Source organism: Equus przewalskii, chromosome 4, assembly GCF_037783145.1.
Source record: "Equus przewalskii isolate Varuska chromosome 4, EquPr2, whole genome shotgun sequence".
Lineage (NCBI taxonomy): Eukaryota > Metazoa > Chordata > Mammalia > Perissodactyla > Equidae > Equus > Equus przewalskii.
The window spans coordinates 7,828,363-7,847,799 of record NC_091834.1 but is presented as its reverse complement, the minus strand read 5'-3'; the positions used below and the strand labels follow the sequence as shown (position 1 = coordinate 7,847,799).

Below are 19,437 nucleotides of genomic sequence, written 5' to 3'. Positions count from 1 at the left end.
CCAGATAGCCAGGCAGCATTGTAAACAGTGCTGTTTCCTGACACACACTAAGAATGAAATGCTCCCTGCAGCAGGTGAGTCACAGGTGGCCCAGGCTTGTTGGTGATTTGTGAGGATGAGAGGGAGAAACATGTAAATAAAGTGTCACGTGCTCCGGGCCTTTCCAACCCCTGGTGCAGAGGAGCAGTTAGGAGAGGTGGCCTGGGGCCCTCAGCACCCACGATGGAAGGAAGATCCCTTGTCTTGGTCGGGATGGAGAGGGCTTCTCACGCAGCCAGTCAGTCCCACTTTCCCGAAGAGCAGGTGGAAGAGAAAATGCGGACTGGCTTCTGCCGCGCAGCCGCCTGACCGAGGTCTGTTTTCTGGCCGCAGTTCACGGGGCAGTGCCAGTGCATGCCTGGGTTCGGAGGTCGCACCTGCAGCGAGTGCCAGGAGCTCTTCTGGGGAGACCCCAACGTGGAGTGCCGAGGTGAGGTGTTCTCGGTGGGTGTTGATCGAGTGGAGGGAGCAGATGTCTGCAAGAGCTTTTTATAAACCCTAAAGCGCAGCATAAATGTATTTGTCTCTGAAACCTCTATGTTTAGTTACAAAAGAAATTCATGCTCATTGTTTAAAAAAAACTCTAACCAATCTGGCCCTGTAGAAGTGTAGGTAGCAAAAAGTGGACCCACTCACTTCTCCAGGTCCTTTCCCCAAGGGAAATGTGTCTGCACAGACAAATGCACATACGTACCACAAACACACACACGATTGCCTTTGCAAATGCTTTTAACCAAAATGCTTATATTAACCATATATTTCTGCAGTTTATTTTTCCCTCCTCTGAACAGTATTTTGTGGCCAGCCTCCTTGTCAGCTCATGCAGAGTTGTTCTGGCAGGATCGTTTGAGTCCAGTGTATCAAGTATTCTGCGCTGACAGTTAAAGCCCTTGGGGTCTGTGCATGTGAGTGATGTCCCCACCAGTGGGGGCTGCAGGGCGATGTGGGAGAGCCTAGTGCACCACAAAGGAACAGGTGACAAGAGCCCCAAGTCTGTTGAATGTGAGTAGAACCCAGATTCCCACTTAGGCTTATGGTAAAATAGGACTGTGAGGGAGAGCCTGACATTTTCTTAAGAACAAAAACTTCTTAAAATCATGTGAATCATAAGGATTGCTTAATTTTTGCGCTGTTGCAATTTTTTTTTTTTGATTTGACCTGCCAGATTATTTTCCAGCTCTTAAAGTGAAAGCATTTGTGGAAAAATTTTTAGTAGACTGTTTCTGTTTTGTCTTCCTACTCTTTCTTGCCTGCTTGGGTTTTCTTCCCTATGTTTCAAGTTGGTCACTATGGATAAATATCTTCTGTAGTTTCTTATTTCCTCTTTGATTTATTTTCTTTGTTGCACATCTGACATTCTAGGTCCCTGTTGGACTTTAAATTAAAAAATGACCTTTTTCTTTTTTGGAAGCAACCGTAGCGAGAAATAATACAGATCTTCAAGTTAGCAGTGCCTTCAGTATCTCCTGTGAAAGGTCAGAAACCTAGGTACTGTGTGTTCCTTCAGTTAAGCCGTCTGTTCTTGAACAGCAGGAAAGCTTCGAGCAGTGACAAGACCAGAACAAATGGCGTGTGCTTTGTTTTTTCGGCTGAGGCTGAGCCAGAAGGGTTTGGACCAACATCTTAGATGAGAGGAAGGTTTGTTCCACAGAAGAGGTGGTGTGGGCCGTGTCGCTAAACAAGTGCTTCTTTATTCATCATTCTTCGGGCAGGCGTTGGTTCTTAGTAGGATCTGGTTTTCTATTACAAGGTCCATGACATTCATTGGACCACTTGCTCCAAGTTGTCTCCTGCAAGTAAAACCCTGCTTGCAGTCTGGTTTCTCCAGGCTCTAACCACTGTTCTGTTAAATTCCTCAATCTTTTGTGAGGCCCCAAAAGCTTGATTTTCTCCAGATAATGGGTCTATCATTGCCTATAGCCGGATTCTATCAGCATGTGTCATTGGCAGAATGGCTCTGGCTGCCAAAGCTTTCTGACCTTTGCTCCGTCTGAGCTTCGTTAGCATGAAAAGCCTGTTCCCCGGAGTCAGAGTCAGTCAGAGGACTGTTCATTTAGGACTCAGAACTTTACCCCTCACCCTTTTCTCTTTTCTTTACACTTTCAGCTTTAAATCTGCCCCAATTGTGGCTTATAGAAACAGTGTCAACTTGTTTAGGTCAAAAGTTAGATCCTGTTTTAGAAACCTTGCAAAGAGTGAAATCCACGGTGTCGATGTTCACCAACTTCTTTGTTCGTTTTATTGAGAAGAAAGGTCAGCTTATTACACAAGAAACTGACAATCGGGAAAACAAACAGGCAATGCACAACAAAAGCTGAGTATTCTGCAAGGAAACGTGGTCTGTATGAGGAGAATGCACAAGAAACCAGACATGCCCAATACCTCTTCCTTTCCGCTCCTCCCTTCAGTATTTCGTTACTGTCTTTAAGATCACCTGAGAACTTGAGTTAATGAAGGAACTGTAGAGACCATCTCCTTTATGGTTTTCACGTGTGCTCAGTGGATCCCAGTGGCTCGAGGGCCACAGGGATGCAGGCAGGTGAAGAGATCCCATAGTGGAGAGCATGGGTTCCGGAGCCGGGCTGTCTGGCTTCACACCAAGCAAATGTACATATTAGGATGAAACCAAGTCCCTGCTTGTCTCCCCCACCCTAGCATACACCCCCTTTCTCAGTTTGGTACCAGTGTTTTCCGTCCTCTTTCTGTGCACTGACATACATACATCATACGTATACATACATAGTTTTAAAAAATATTTACATGAGGAATTTGTTTTTCAAATCTTAATCTCTTTCAGATCTTTCCATATTTGTGACCCTAATATTATGATCTGAGTCTTGACGTCCCTTCAGCTCACACCCAGCAGGCAGAGTTGGTCCAAGCCCTTTGGAGGTATTATAATCTCCATGGAGGATGTGGGCTCAAGAGAATGGACCCCAGGAGATTTTGTCAGGTTCCAGATCCAGGGGTTCCATCCTCTCCTTGCTTTCCTACTAAATTATGTCACCTCTCCAACCTCATCTGTAGGCTTTTATTTTTAATGGGGACCAGAAAGCCCCTTTCCCAGAAGTGTTAATGTCAGGTGGAGTTTGCTCACTTAGTTGCTACCTTTGGCAATTCAAAGTGGCAATTCAAAGTGATAAAATATTGTTGCGTCTTTGGGGATGTTAAGGTCCATAGTGTCTCTCCTTTGTGACCACACTGCCTGAGCTGGAGTGGGGCCATTTGGAAATTTGGGTGGAAGGGGGAGGTGGGGGTGCATTTTTGGGTCATCGCCATGATGGGTGGCCACTATAGGCACTTGGTGTCGGGAGCCAAGGACGCTAAATGTCTTGCAGTTAAGACAGGCTCTCACACAGAGAGTGTGTTGGATCTCAGATGCTTTTGACACCCTGTGGAGGAAGCTCATAATCTCCGAAGCACCCAGAGAGAGTGAGGACTGACTTGATGTTGGGGAAGTCGTTGCCAGCCACAGGGCCTTGTGCATACGGGATGGCAGTAAGAGTGGGACCAGCCTGATCTGATGAGGGCAGGGACAAAAAGGCAGACGCAGGCCAAGTTCAGGGCTCTAGTTGTACTGGAATGTAGTCACAAATGGAAATGGGAGGACAAAAACTTGAAGGGACAAGGTCCGGAGACCAGCAGGGACAAGAGCAGGTGTCATCTGAAATTAGAGGGAACTGTGCGAAAAGAATGTGACCGCTTTTCTCAGATTACATCATGAAGTGCCAGAAGTCTTCAACTGCAGATCTTTCACTGCACATGGTTCATTGGAGGGCACAGATTTAGACTTTCTCATGCCACCTAGTTAACTATACGCTTATAGAAAGACTTAGGTCATAGCTAAGTATTCTGCTTAGGGAAAAAAATGTAGTTATGTAAAAGACAAATGAGTGGAGCCTCAAACTTATAAATTGTTGAATGTTCCTATTGTCCAGGCGGGTTGGGGCCCGTGGCCGATCGTGCCAAGTCTGAACAAGCCCATCTCTGTGCTGGGATGGCGGGAGAATTTCATCCACCCACCACTGAACGTGCCGGAGGAAACCTCAGCTTGCAGCGCTGCGTTGTGCCCCTCCGGAGTCAAAGGTCACATGAGGAATCTCTCTGTTGATTCATAGATAGCGAAGGGAGGGCCTCTGGCTCTTGGAAAAGGCCAGTGTCTCTTAGACCCAGGCAAATTACGAATGTGGGGCATAGGTGAGAGGCTCTGGGTAGTGGCCATTTTCCCATCATGCTTGTTTCTCATTTCAAATTGTTTTTAGTAGAAAAATTAACTACATTCCTTTGCTCAGACATGAAGTTTTAGAATGCTTATATTCTTTTTTCAGACTAGGATTCATTGACAGTTACCCACCTTATTCTTTATTTCCAGTACGACTTGGGAAATCAGATTTAATTTGATTCTTTAGAGACCCACAGTAGTCTTGTTCGTAGAGGGAAGGCAGTCTTGTAGAATCTTATCACGGATTCTGTGCGTCCCCGAAGCAGTGGGCTAGGCTAGAGGTAGGCAAACGACAGCCCATGTGCCAAACCAGCTTCCTGCCCCTGTCGGTGATTGAAGTTTCTCTGGAGCACAGTGTGCCGGTTTGTCTGTGTGTCATCTGGGACTGCCACCATGCCACGGTGCCAGGGCTGAGTGTCGTGACAGAGCCATATGGCCTGCAAAGCCTAAGTATTTATCATCTGGGCCTTTCTGTGAAAAGTTTGCTGACCCCTGGACCAGACAGCCAGCTCACTTCTGCGGGCGAAATCATATTCATTCTCCACCTTTCATTCCCAAACCGAAGTTATGTGACTGAGATCAAAAAACAGGTGGGGCTGGGGGAGGCGGAGGATTTAAAGAAACAGAAAATCACATTTAAGAGATTAAAAAGAATTTACATTTCGCTTGCTTGTGGTAAAATAGAAATGTCTAGGTAAAGCATCAGTCTACCTTTTGGCTTTATAGCAACTCCTGGAGTCCCATGGTACTTTGAGGCAAGGTCCCTGGCAGAAGAAAATAAACCCTGTCACCTGGTTTTAGGATACAGCTCTTCCTCTGTCCCCAAGCAGATGTAAGTTGTATAAGGAAAGGTGGATAAGCAACACAACATGGAGTGATGCCCAGGGGTACCTGGTGGGGGTGGGCACAGCAGGGAAGAGCTGCTAGCTGAGCGGGAGGCCCTGGCAGGCTCCGTGGGCAGATGGGGTACGTAGGGTAACATGGCAGCAGGAGGCAGGACGCAAGGGCTGCAGACCTGCCAACTGTCAGAAGAGGCAAGACCGCTAGGAATGGGAGTCGTTAGACAAGGTTTCATGGAACAGGTTCGCTCTCGTGGTTGTTGACAGAGAATCTGCTGTGTGCTGCACACTTTTAGGGATATTGCATGCATATTCTTGATTTTGTCCTTACAACAGCCAGCCTCTGAGGGTACGTTTAATCTCCACTTCACAGTTGAGAAATCTTAGGCTCAGAGAGGGTGAGTGACTTACCCGAAGACAAATCGCAAGGGAGGGCAGAGCTGGGAACTGAAGCCAGGCTGTACGGCACAGTGTCCCTGCTCTTCCTGCAAGGCCTGGTGAGTCCTCAATGACAGCTGATATTTAGAGAGAGGGAATTATTGTCCTGGCTAAAGGACAAGTAGCAGCAAGGCTATGGGGCGTTGGGGGGGAGATTCTGTTTCACCAGATTATGAAGAGCCTTGAATGCCAAGCCGTTGAGGATGGGCTTTCTGCAGTGGGCAGAGGAGGTCTGAAGGAGCAGAGAGAAGGATAGAAAGCAAGCAGACAAGCTGCCCCTGCTGATAAAGAGGTACCTAGGCTAATGTTTCCCGTTCGGGCATTGACTCGCTTGCGTTTTCCTCTAGGCCTCACTGTCTGTGAAATGGGTGCACTGTTCTTCATTTATCTACCTCTTAGAGATGGTGTTTTAAATGACGAGAAACCTTAGTAAAAATAGAGGAAGCCTCCTGACCACATAACCAAGGGTGTATTTACAGATGCAGGTGGAATTCTTGTGGTTCATTAAAATGCTTACTGTCTCCTTTTAAAAATGCTATTCTTCATCTTCATGATGTATTCATCTTAAAGATCTGGCAACAACTTTTGCTATATACACTCCTCTTCTTTCTAAGGTCAAGTTTCTGATGCTCTGCCGAATAATGCCATTTCTTAAAGTAATGCCGAGCTGCACATCCCTCTGGACTCCTATCCTTTTCCTTAAAAGAAGAGTAAACCCATTGGACCTCATCAGAGAGAGCCTGCACAGTTAGTTTATAATGTTTTAGGTCCCAGTGAATGTGAGAGACGATAGGAGAGTCTCCATAATTTTAGTGTCCATGAAGTTTTAAATTGTCAGGTGAGAACCAACCTTTCTGCTTCAGCTGAAAATACTTTTTTTTTTTTTTTTTTTTTTTGCTGAGGAATACTGGCCCTGAGCTAACATCCGTGCCCATCTTCCTCTACTTTATATGTGGGATGCCTGCCACAGCATGGCTTGCCAAGCAGTACGTAGGTCCGCACCCAGGATGCGAACCGATGAACCCTGGGCTGCCGAAGCAGAACGTGCGAATTTAACCACTGCACCACTGGGCTGGCCCCTGAAAATTCTCTTGAGGGTCTTTTTAGAAGGTCACAAATGTTGGCCTTCTGGTGCTTGCCTCCCAGGGACCCCATTAGAGAAGCAATTCTGGAAACTCAGTAGGCAGGGAAGGAAGCTCATGTCCACAGGCATTTTAGCAGTTTCCCAGCTTCAGTTTGAAATTAAAACCTGACGCATTTTAGAGGAGTCATTTGGCACCCTTCCAGAGAAAGTTCAGGATCCACTTTTTTCCGATGATCAGACTGCAATCCAGGCATCTGTGAAATGTGACTCTTTGCTTTTCACTTGGAGGAAAGGAATGTTGGTCAGCTCACCTGAACTGGTCCTTGTTGTCTTGAGAGCCGAACCTCTGCCGGCCCTTTGGAATGCTGGTCTGGAAGGGACAGGATCCAGAGATCAGCCAGGACAAGAATAGGTGTCATCCAAACTAGATGGAACTGTGGGAAAAGAATAGGGCTGCTTTTTCTCAAATTACATAATTAATTGCCAAATATGTTTCAATTGCAAATCTGTCAGTTGAAATGGTCTGTTGGAGGACACAGATTCAGACTTTCTGGTGCCGCCTCGTTAACAAAATGCCTATAGAAAGACTTAGGTCATAGCTGAGTATTCTCCTTATGGGGAAAAGAGTAGCTCTGTAAAAGACAAATGAGAAAAGCCTTCATGGAGTGCACTGGCCTTTTGAAATCCTCCAGTTTGGGGCCAGTATTTTCCTCCTCAGAGATGGCCATGACAGAATGAGAGCAAGACATGCCTTTACCAATGAAATAAATGAAAAATTATTAGACTAAAAACAAATTGAACATATGCACACATCCCTTGCCCCAAGCGTGAATCCAGGAATCCAGGAGAAACCTCTTTAGGACTGAACTAAAGTCTTCCATTATCTATGAGAAAGAAAGAATTTTCTAAACAAATTGTACGCATATGCAGCATCTGCCTCAGTACTCCCAAGCCTAAGGGAGACAGAAAGTAGGCACAGGTCTGCTGGGCCACTTGGGCCCCACGTAGGGCTACCCTCAGGGGCCTGCGGGCAGGAGCAGACTGAGGGTCTCATGTATACAGATGGCATCATTAAGGACCTCGGCTGACGTAGGTGCTTAGGTGTGTGCACCAGCCTACCTTGGTGAACTTCCAGAGTTGTGACTCTGCTCCAGCTCCGCACTCTGTCTCACCCCTACACACATACAACATCCACAAGGCAGGCTGGAACAGCTGGGAAGGTAACAAATTGGTACTCCTCAAAATGGGGTCTAGTGACCCTCCACGTCGGCATGCCCTGGCAATTGTTAGATAACAAATACAAATTCTCAGGCCCCGCCCCAGACCTCCTGATTCTGAATCCGGGGGTGGGGGAGTGGGGAAGCAATGTGTGTGCCATGAACCCTCCAGGTGATTCCGATGCATGCCTAAGTCTGAGAGGCTGGGACCTGATGACCCAGGGAACTTAGCTTTCTGGAAAATGATGAAATGGAAATCCATTCCTAGAGTCTGAATGACACAAACCTTCAGATACAGCATCATCTCAGTTCTCATTCTCCTGATCTCAGAAACTGATGAAGGCAGTGGTTTTCCTAAGCCTTTCCCATTAATTCTCTGGGGTGTCACTAGGTATACCTCTAGAAAAAGATTCCATGGTCAGATGAGTTTGGGATACATTGCGTGGACACAGAAAGTGAAAATGATAAAAACATTTGTTGAGTGCTTACTATGGGCTAGCCTCTCCTCTGGGCAGTTTAGAATTAAGTTATTTCATCCTGAAAGTCAATGAGATGGGTATAATCATGACCCCTTTTTACAGATGTGGAAACCATGACTCAGTTTCCTCACTGTCCAGGGTCGCATAGCGGGGGGCTGGGGAAGGCAGGATGCACAACCACACCCCCTGAGCCCAGGGCTTGTGCACTAACCACAACACCACACTCCTCACACTTGCTCCTCGAGGACTTGGAGTGCAGTGGGCCAATGAAGCAATGCAAAGATAGACGCAATCCAAGGCGGGATGTGGGAGGGTCAGGGGAATGGAATAAGCTGCAAACACATCTCTCTGGGTTTGGAGGATAGAGCTGTTGTGAACAGCTTGCAGGACCATCCGTGAAACTGCTTCTGGAAGGTGGTCCGTTAGAAAGTCTTTCAGAGGCAACTCGCAACTATTGATTGACCCAGGATTTTATGATGATATCTGAGAGAGTATGAATCTGCTGTGCTTTGCCACAGTTAAAACTGCATTTTTAGGGGGATTATTTTGTTTTATAGAGGTGTGTAAACATCCCTTGCATGCCCGTACTGAAAACGAGGTTAGAACTTGATTTGGCAAAGACGGTTGAACTCCACTTTGAAAATTAACCCTGTGCTCGGTGCTGAGAATGGAAAGATGGTTTAAGATGTAACCCTGCCCCTGGAGTCCTCAGTCTAGTTAGGGAAATAAGATAATATATTTGGTTTTATTTAAAATTTTTTTATCCCTACCTTTCCCCAGAAGAGATTTAAGGCGAGAGATAAGATGTGTGTACAGGCTTTTAAAAATTTGAATACTATGCAAATACTGTGATGAAATGTCGTGTTGATATAAAAATGAGATCAGGGACTCTAAGCCAGAGTTCAATGGCACAGGCATTGTGATAAGTAACCTCAGCCACGGTCCATTGGCCAAGAAACACTGATTTTACCCTATACCGTTGCTTCTGCCTAAGATGCCAACCCTCTTGGGCCAGTGAGACGTTGGGACTGAATGGCTCCCAAGATCCCTTCTATCACTTCTGACATTTTATGAGCCTTGCTCCTAGTGCTGGGGGTGGTTATCACAATGGCAGACACCCACAGATTAGATTATACTTAGTTGAAAGCCTTTCAACTAGAATCTTAGAATTCCTGTGACTTCTGATTTGGTTTTCTTTTTATCATGTTTATTGTATTTCACGAAGCATTCACCCTTCTGTTTTGTGACCAGGTAGGGTGAGGTATGTTAGTTGCTGCTTGTTAGTGTTGTATCTTAGGCCAGATGCCTCATGTCATCAGGATGTCACCCGAGTTGTCTGTACCGAGAGGATCTACGGGGAAGTCGCAGTAAGAGGGAGGCAGAGGCAGGACAGAGCTGAAGAGCACAGACTCTGGAATTGCAGAGTGCTCAGTTTGAATCCTGGCCTGGCCGTTTCCTTGTTGTAATTCTTGGGGCAGGTCCTATCCCATTGGGCTATTGTGGGTGTTAAATGAGATGGTGCATGTAAACCATTTCTACAATGCCAGGCACAGTAAGTGTTAACTTTTAAAAAAAAATATGTTATTACTATTATTAAGAAGTGGTTAGCAAGGGTTGAGGTAATGCACGTGCTGGAGGGAGCTGCTGCAGCCTCTTCAAGAGCCGACGGTAAACTGTCATTGATGGCTGACACCTGCCCATTGTAACAATGACTGAGGATTCTAAATGCCAAATCTTGTCACTGACGTTTGTGACTTAGATCAGCTGGCATTACTGTTTCCTTTCTAGCCTGTGACTGTGACCCCAGGGGCATTGAGACACCGCAGTGTGACCAGTCCACTGGCCAGTGTATCTGCGTCGAGGGTGTTGAGGGCCCACGCTGTGACAAGTGCACTCGAGGGTACTCGGGGGTCTTCCCCGACTGCGCTCCCTGCCACCAGTGCTTCGCTCTTTGGGACGTGATCATCGCTGAGTTGACCAACAGGACTCAGAAGTTCCTGGAGAGAGCCAAGGCCTTGAAGATCAGTGGTGTGATCGGGCCCTACCGGGAGACGGTGGATTCGGTGGAGAAGAAAGTCAGTGAGATCAGAGACATCCTGGCCCAGAGCCCAGCCGCGGAGCCGCTGAAGAACATTGGGAATCTCTTTGAGGAGGCAGAGTAAGTACTTACTGAGCCAGAGTAACAACTCACAATATTGCTTGAGCTTTATGAATAAACAGCAGAGACATCCTGACCTCGTGCTTCCCTCGGAAGGGACGGTTACTCCTGTGAGTGAACAGATGCTGGGCCGTTCATTTCCCGGCAGTCTCCTCTGGGCAGTGGGTGAGTGAACGGGGGCACGTCACTGGGGACCAGAACTGTGAAGGCTGCCGCATAGGGTGTGTGCATGTTATGTTCAGCACTTTGCAGTAGGGCTCCAGCAGTAGAATGGCAAGGACACTGCATTCGGAGACAAGGATCCATAATGAGTCACAGCTGGGTTACTTGCTAGGCTTGCAAACTTGAATGACTCCCTTCTTCCTGAGCCTGTCTTTTCTCCCCTCTGGGAGAGGGGAAGGTAATATTTGCCTTTACCTTACAGAATAACAAAAGGATTGATCTCTGAAATGCTGATGTAATTGCAAAAACCATTGGAAATGTACATTGTCATTATCTGTTTTGCTGCTACCAGGGAAATTCCATTACCACGAATAAGATTCCTCTTTCCACGTTGTTTCCGCTGCCCCGCAGTTGGTCCAGTGGAGCGGTGCTTCATTCATTTAATTCTAACAAACTCCATGATGAAGAACCCTCCTCTTAGCCCTTCTCCTCCAAGTAATCATCTCTCTGCTTGCATAGTGTTGTTTGCCAGTGAAAGCGGACAGACTTGACCTGGGTGATGCCCAGCTTCTCAGGGATTATTTTTCTACCGTTTCTCCTAGCCTTCTCTGTCCTGCTCTCAAACATTCCAAATACCTTTGCCAAAAAGGACCCCAGAAAGCAGCACAATAAGATCTTGGCTGGAGGGCAAAACAGGAACGGGTATGAAGCATTTGTTTCCCCAAATGCTGTGGCCTTTTGATTGCAGACACGCCATGTGGCGTGAGCGGGGGCCTGTTCAACAGTTGATCCCTGCACAGTGAGGTGACCTGACCTTATGACCGAACTTCAGCAACATGTTTCGTATGACAGGACTTTAATCAGCATCTCTAAGAAAGCCATATGGACTTTTCATCTCAACGCGATGTCTGAGAAGCTGGAAGGGAACAGCTGACGTCAGCTCGAGTACTTTGTGGAAGGTTCTTCCTAGACCTTCTAGATTTAAAGGAACTGGTCCTTTGATTTCTAGCCTCAGGTTTTGTGCCCAAGACCATGTGGTTGACTAGGGTGTTAAAAAATGTCTGATGTGGGGCCATAATGCATTTAATGAGGAATTTTACCTCATTAAAAAGACTGGTGCAGCTTAGCCTCCTACTACGCAGCGGTAACGAGTTTTGGAAGGCTGCAGTCTGAGCGCAAGCCCTTGGCCTTGGTCTCATGCACCTAAGGGTAAACAAAAAACCCGGTGTCCTTTGAGAGCCCGCCAGAAAGGAGATTACATTCCTGAAACAGCTGTTTCTACTCTCACTGTTCATTTAACTAGATAGATTGTAATCATCGCAGGAAAACCAGTTTAATATTTTTTCAACAGAGTATCCAAGGATGCATGTTTTAGGATCCAGAGAGTCATTATTTAAAAATATATGATGTCAGATTTGATTGTTTTTTAAAAAATTCTATGAGACCTGAGAAGAAATGAAAGCCTTCTGTGGATCAACAGATTAATACAAGCAAAGCATTAGAAGAAAGAAACTATGTTCTAATGGCCTCAGGAAAAAAGTCACTGGGTTTATGAAATGTAATTTAACCTACAAATCCTTTTACGTACTTTTTCTTTGAGTTGGGTCGTGGTATTATCTCAGCCTCAAATATTATTTTTCTGGTGGCCCCCAACCTTTCCACATCTCTACATTGTCCCAGTTTTTATACTCACTGTTATATCCTTGAGAAGAAAATTATATTCCATTAGGTGACCCAGTAATACCAAGAGCTAAGGTCTCCTCAAATATTACTTTCTTTGTGATAAACACACATGCACGCTGTCTATACAAGTAATATACAAATTGATGCCTCACGTACAGCTTTGGAGGCAGGAAAAATACAGAACAAAATGCAGTTGCGTTTAGATTCCAAATGAAATATGTGAAAGCTAAAGGTTTATCAGATTCCATTCCCAGGAGGTGCTACCTTCTTTCTGATGAAAAATAAACGGGTTGCTTGTTGGTAGGAGGAGGAGCTCCTTTGATGGGACCTTGCTTAAAGGGGGAGTGTGTGGAAAGCCCTCTTGTCTACCTGGTGGCCGTGGGGCTTCCTTTCTGCATGTCCTATCTTGAAGGAGATCCCTGCTGTTCAGATAAGAGCATTTTGGGTGGATGGCTGGGAGGCATAATTCTACACTGGAGTCACTTCTGTCTTTTGAGTGAGTGGCACTGTACGGGCTTGAAACTGCTTAGTATGGAGTTGGAACCCCGCGGTCTGGACCTGCGCTCCTATTACTGTGGATTCGGAATCCCTCAAATGGTCCATCTGCCACACCACAGCTGAGTGGTGCTTCTGTGTTTTTCTTCAAACTCTTTGAAGAAAGAAAAATTGTTAGATTTAATAGTCTCTTAATGATAAGGAGAATAAAACCAGTACCTGGAGATAAATTGTTAGCAATTACTGAATTGGTTTGAAATTACAGAGAAATGGATCCAGTATTAGTAGAAAAGATAAAAATGAGACTTCAAAATTCCCCTTTGTTTTATTTTACTTAGGGAAACCTACCCTTCTCTTTACAGGAAACTAACCAAAGATGTTACGGAAAAGATGGCTCAAGCAGAAGTGACATTAGCTGACACAGCTTCACAAAGCAACAGCACAGCCAAAGAACTAGACGCTCTACAGACAGAAGCAGAGAGTCTAGACAACACAGTGAAGGAGCTTGCTGAACAACTGGAATTTATCAAAAACTCAGATATTCGGGGTGAGCATGTTTTGTGCAAATACTCAGTCCTGGATAGTGGATTTAACCATCTGTCTAGCCTGTTAGTGCAGCACTTTCAGAAAAAGTGAAGTGTTTTCTGATCAGTTTAAAGCTTTTTCTCATTGAGTCTCTGGCACAAATGAGGATTAAAGTCCCCGTTTGACAAATGTGGTTGCTGGGGCGCAGAGAGACTAGGAGACACAGCAGAGGTCCCCTGGAGCCAGCAGCAGTCATTGCATTAGAATGGCATCTGTTTCCTGATTCTTCCTGTTAGTGGTTTAACCTCCTTGGCTTTCCTTGGAAAGGGGCTCTTTTGAATAGTTAAGAAATTAAGTTGATATTTCTGAAAATCCTTTTATATTCAAGAATGTTGCTTGGTCAGGAACTAATTTTGCAGATCCTTCATTTATGGATATAATAGGCCATATATAGGACCCTCCCCCAAAAAAGCAAAAGAAAGTAGAAATATGTCAGATCACACTATATCCATCCTCTTTTATGCATGATCAACTTATTTTTTTGGCTGGGTCCTTAAAGCCAAAACATCTCATACTATTTTATGTATTTAATACCAGCCACTGGAGTGGATCTGAATAGTTAAATGACTGAGAAAAGGGAAAATCACCTGGACAGGCCATCTATGGGCTGCCTGACACTAGCTATTTAGAAAGAAATGGATGTTTGCCTGTGTATAGAAACAAGATCCGCATGATTGACTTAATTTTTCATCCAGATGTTTGGCATCCTCCAGAGCCAGTCGGTGCTAATGGGATAAAGTATATTCATTGGTCATAAGAGGAAAGTTACATTTTTACATAAAGATTTTATTTCCTTGAATTTTAAAACAAAACCATGTAGTAAATTGAGGGCTGGAACATAGCAAATACAGACAGTGCTTGATGCAGAGATGGGGGACAGGGGATTAACCGTGGGCAGTTTCGTTTTGTGCCGCAGGCGCCCTGGATAGCATCACCAAGTATTTCCAGATGTCTCTGGAGGCAGAGGAGAGGGTGAATGCCTCCACCACGGATTCCAGCAGCACCGTGGAGCAGTCGGCTTTCACTCGAGACAAAGTGGAAGCCTTGATAGTCGAGGGGGAGTCCCAGTTCAGGGAAAACCAAGAGGAACAGGCCGGCCTTCTGGATGAGCTGGCCGGGAAACTACAAAGCCTAGACCTTTCAGCTGCCGCCGAAATGGTAAGGTGTGAGAGTTTGGCCTCAAGGCTGTTGTCCTATAGAGGGAAAACACCCTGCTTTGTCTTTAATATTGTTTACTTTGCAAATGAATCAGCAGGAGCAAAACCCCCAGGCTCCCATCTCTGGACCTTGGGGGTATCAATGACCAAGACAGATTAAAAACATGTGTGTCTCCAACCTTCCCTCTCCTCCGGCGGCTTGTGTGTGGTACAAGCGAAGACACATGACTACCTTCCTATCCTGCTGTATTGACTCAGTGACTTATTTAGACTTGCTCCTTTTTATGCTGTGGACATTGCTTTTTTACTTTGTTCTGACTTGCAGTGCAAACTCCATCTCAGTGGAGCAATTCACAATCATTCTGGGAGGGACTTCCTAAAAAATTAAAGGGAGCTAAAGAATTTTTTCCACGGTGTTAGTTAAAATGTTCCTTTGTTCCGGTAACTTTACCTGGTGAAGATTAACCCTGAGACCAGCCTAGAAAGTAGATTCATTTCCCAGAAGCTTTTAAAAAGTAACTCTGAGGCCAAATGAAATTGAGTAGTGAGTTTAATGAAAATCAGGCAGAAGGCCAAAAAAAGCCACTCTCAGCCTATTTCCTCTTGCTTCCTTATTGTTTTTCATGGAAGAATACCTATCTAGAGAATCTGGAGAGTATTTTTTATACTTTTCTAAGGCTTGTGCTCTCTTAGCTTAGAAACAGAGAGACAGTAAAAGAAGGGGGAAGGTGGGTGCACAGAAGACTGCGAAGAGTTCGGACTTCATCACACAATTTTGTCTTAGTGGTATCTCCCCCCTCCCTCCCTGTCTCCTTCCCTTCCCCGTTCTATGAAATAGACGAAACATACTGTCTGTATGTATTGTGACAAATTTAATTGATGCCTACAAGGCTATATATTCATTAGCTTAGGAAACTTGAATAGCATCTAGTGGAAATAGGGAATAAGTAGATCTGTCACCATTTAATAGAAAGAAAAGTGGAGGCTCAGAGCAATGTGTAGACTGCACCTACTAGGAGACAAAGTCATTATACGTAGGCGTGAAATGCCAGTTCTCTCAATCTTCTTTCCTTTCAGTACCGATTCCTTCCTTACATCTAATAAAAACCGGTAATCACAAATAATGCGTCTGCAAACTAAAATGAAAGCAGCTAAGCATGGTAAAGGATGTTTGCCTTGCAACCGAAGACATCTCGGGAGTGGGTGGCGGTGGGCAGGATCCTCCGGCCAAGTGAGTGGGGGCCCTTCCCTGGGCTTGCTTTTCCATCTGGTGAGCTCCTGGGGTTAGCCGGCTTCTTCCCTGTTCTCATGGTATGTGTGTGTCCTTGTTAATTATCCTACAAGAATTCCCTTCATAGGTTCCATACTGACACTTGTGTAGAAATAGATTTTTGTCCCTTTGCGTTCTTCAAGTACCTTCAGTTCTTTGTGTATATTTCGCTAGACCCACGCTGTTTTTTTCATGCCTGCCTGTCTTGAAATAAAACAGATCTTCTCGTGTTGTCAGATTGTTTTTAGAAAGCATCCCTGAGGTCTGATGCTTCTCTGCTGAAGGCTCATCTTCTTCTACACCGCGTAGAATAAACTTTATTTTCTGAGTCTTTTTATGTACTGTAAACCAGGTACATGAAAGACTTATTTATTAGAGAGATAATGGGATTATAGTTATCATAAACTTATTAGGCTAAAGAGTTGATTGTATTTATTCAAAAACTACTTTTTTTGCTTCTTAAAAAGAATACTTCCCTTGTTTGGGAGTGTTCTGTTAACTGCTTTTCAGTACAGTAAATCTTTTCCTTCTTTTCAATATGAGCGTTTTCCACAGAAGGATAGCTCTACATACAATTTTCTTCCTACTGAGCCTTCTCCATCTTAGAGCAAACTTGTAATTTATCAATTTGCATGAGTATGCCAGAACCAAGCCCTGATCTTTGGGAGTTTCTGGTAGATGGGGGGGATTGCTTATTTGGAAATATAAACCTTTGTTTATACTGTTTTCTCTCTTCCTCTCGCATCTGGAATGTTCCCCCACTTCCCCTGCTCCAATCCCACCAGCCAACACATTCTTCCCCAATTACAACTCCTCCAATCCTCAGTAGTCTCGCTTTGTCTGCTGTCCTTTATAGGTACCGCATCTGACCTATTCTTGACTGTTATGTAGGGTGATCCCGTCTTCCTAACTGGATGGGAAGTTACTAAACAGCCAGATAATGGGCCTTTTATGTCACCCTATTCACCAGAACAGTTAACAAGGTGCTGGGTCTAAAGAAGGTTCTCAATACCTTTTTTTTTTTTTTTAATCCAACTAGTTAGAATAAAGGGAAGCATTCTTTGGCTTTCTTATTGGCCAGCTTCAACTTGATACAGCAGATATGTTTGCACCCTGCGCAGAGCCCACATGGTATTCCAGTTCACTAGGGTAGAAGGGATTGATGAAGCGTTGTGAATTCTGTTTGCTTGGAAATAAGCAGGTAGGCTTATTCCTAAGCTCTTTGCTCCTCTGTCCATCTTGAACACTGTTTTCAAGCAGCCTTGCTGAGGACCACCTACACGTTCTCTGGGGCCACCCAGGCCCTGCACAGCTGTTAGGCTGCAGCAGGCTCACTCTCTGAACTCCTGTGCCTGCTCCTTGGCTTCTTGCAGACCTGCGGCACGCCTCCGGGGGCCTCCTGTTCTGAGACGGAGTGTGGCGGCCCAAACTGCAGAACTGATGACGGACAGAAGAAGTGTGGGGGGCCTGGCTGTGGCGGTCTGGTCACTGTTGCACACAGTGCCTGGCAGAAAGCCATGGACTTTGACCGAGATGTCCTCAGCGCCCTGGCTGAGGTGGAACAGCTCTCCAAGATGGTAATTCAGTGGACGGCCTCGGTTTTTGTTGTTGTTTGCTTTCAATTATGGGTTGGAGGATCTGAAAGGGAGAAATCAATTCTACACGCTGACTAAAACGAAAGGGCGTTTTACAATCAAGTACGAAAGTTTGAGTTTTTGTGAGGTCATGGAAAGAGATGAGGAGGTTTTATTCATAGACAGTTTAAGAATTTGCTTTCTTCTCACGACGATAATTTGAGATAACCTTTATTTACCATGAGTGCAGGGTTATGAATGCATCCAGCTGTACTACACAAGTTCTGTACTAAGCAACTGAGCATGTCATCTAAAGTGACACAGCAAGTATTAACTTCAGGTTAACTAAAGTATTTATGTTGGCACCTGAGAAAAAGACTAAGGAACATTTTATAGGCCACAAATGTTTTGGAAGAGTTAAAAACAACTATAAAAAATTTTATATGCCAGCCCTGTCTATGTAAGAATGCTGTATAGGAATCTGTACACTGCAGACTTTCCGTCTGTATAGGAATATAACACTAGATTGTTGAATGGGAGACATTTGTTTCTAAAAGCTGTGATTCCAAACGCTTAGTGTTTCAACATCATTTTCTGGGCCATTTATAATGTTCTGGTCTGCTTTAGAAACAGTGAAGTTGTTCCGTGGGTAATTTATTCTTCATCTCTAGGTCTCTGAAGCAAAACTGAGGGCAGATGAAGCAAAACAAAATGCTCAAGATGTTCTGTTGAAAACCAACGCTACCAAAGAAAAAGTGGACAAGAGCAATGAGGACCTGAGAAATCTCATCAAGCAGATCAGGGACTTTCTGACTCGTAAGGAGTTTTCTCATTTTACTTTTAGACATTTCTTCCTATCTTGGGATAGAAAACTGTTTTCTAAGAGTCTGTTTCCTTTTCTTAAGAAGCTTATATATGTGTATGTAAGTAACCTTCTGATGTTAGGCAGATACAGACGCATCTGATGGGATACCCAAGTAGGATATCAAGAAGTCAAACATATACCGTGAGAACTGAATTTAGAATTTATGTTAGAGACTACATATAATATCATTAGAACCTCAACTCAAAGTAGAATTTACTTTGACATTGCCCGCAAAGGTTTGTAATCCTATTGTTTACTGGATATTCTACCTATGGTTAGACGGCTCTGTACGGGATACGCAAGTAGGACATCAAGAAGTCAAACATATACTGTGAGAACTGAATTTAGAATTTATGTTGGAGACTACATATAATATCATTAGAACCTCAACTCAAAGTAGAATTTACTTTGACGTTGCCCGCAAAGGTTTGTAATCCTCTTGTTTACAGGATATTATACCTATGGTTAGACAGCTCTGTACTTTAGTGTTCTGTAGAGAAAAAGAAAATCTCTAGAATTTGTGGTCCAGCTCCTTAAGTGTTGCTGGTCACAGTTTGAGTGTTATCAGTACGGATGGTTTTGGTTTCAAGTTACAGAAGACCGTCACCAGAAATGAACTTAATAGAAACAAAAAGTGTGTTACATCGTATAAAAAGAAGTTCAGTAGTAGAATAGTTCCATGGTTCTAGGACCCAAGTACTTTTCATCTTTCTGCTCTGCTATTTTAAGCATATCAGCTTTGTTCTCAGGCTACCTCCTCCTGGTTTTGTAACTTTGGCTGCCAAAGTTCTAGACTTCACATAGAAATTCAATACTACCTATTGGAAGAAGAGACCATCTGTTCCTTTGTATCTCTTTTTAAAAATTTTTTTGAGGAAGATTAGCCCTGAACTAACATCTGCCGCCAATCTTCCTCTTTTTGCTGAGGAAGACTGGCCCTGAGCTAATATCCGTGCCCATCTTCCTCTACTTTATATGTGGAACACTTGCCACAGCATGGCTTGACAAGCGGTGCATAGGTCTGCACCTGGGATCCAAACCAGCAAACCCTGGGCCGCCAAAATAGAATGTGTGAACTTAACCGCTGCACCACCAGGCTGACCCCCTTTGTACCTTTTGAAAGTGAGGAAATCTTCCCCAGAAGCCTTTGAGCAGTCATCTCCATAAATC

At 44.6% G+C, this 19,437-nt stretch overlaps 1 protein-coding gene across 1 annotated transcript in view; it reads left to right on the top strand.

Moving 5' to 3' along the window:
* LAMB1 (laminin subunit beta 1) overlaps nt 1-19,437 on the top strand; it is a 69,935-nt gene that overhangs the window by 44,301 nt on the left and 6,197 nt on the right. The window contains exons 24-29 of the mRNA XM_070615371.1: nt 373-469; nt 10,107-10,476; nt 13,179-13,363; nt 14,318-14,559; nt 17,202-17,405; nt 18,074-18,218. Coding sequence (XP_070471472.1) covers nt 373-469; nt 10,107-10,476; nt 13,179-13,363; nt 14,318-14,559; nt 17,202-17,405; nt 18,074-18,218 — 1,243 coding nt within the window. The remainder of the gene's footprint in view (nt 1-372; nt 470-10,106; nt 10,477-13,178; nt 13,364-14,317; nt 14,560-17,201; nt 17,406-18,073; nt 18,219-19,437) is intronic.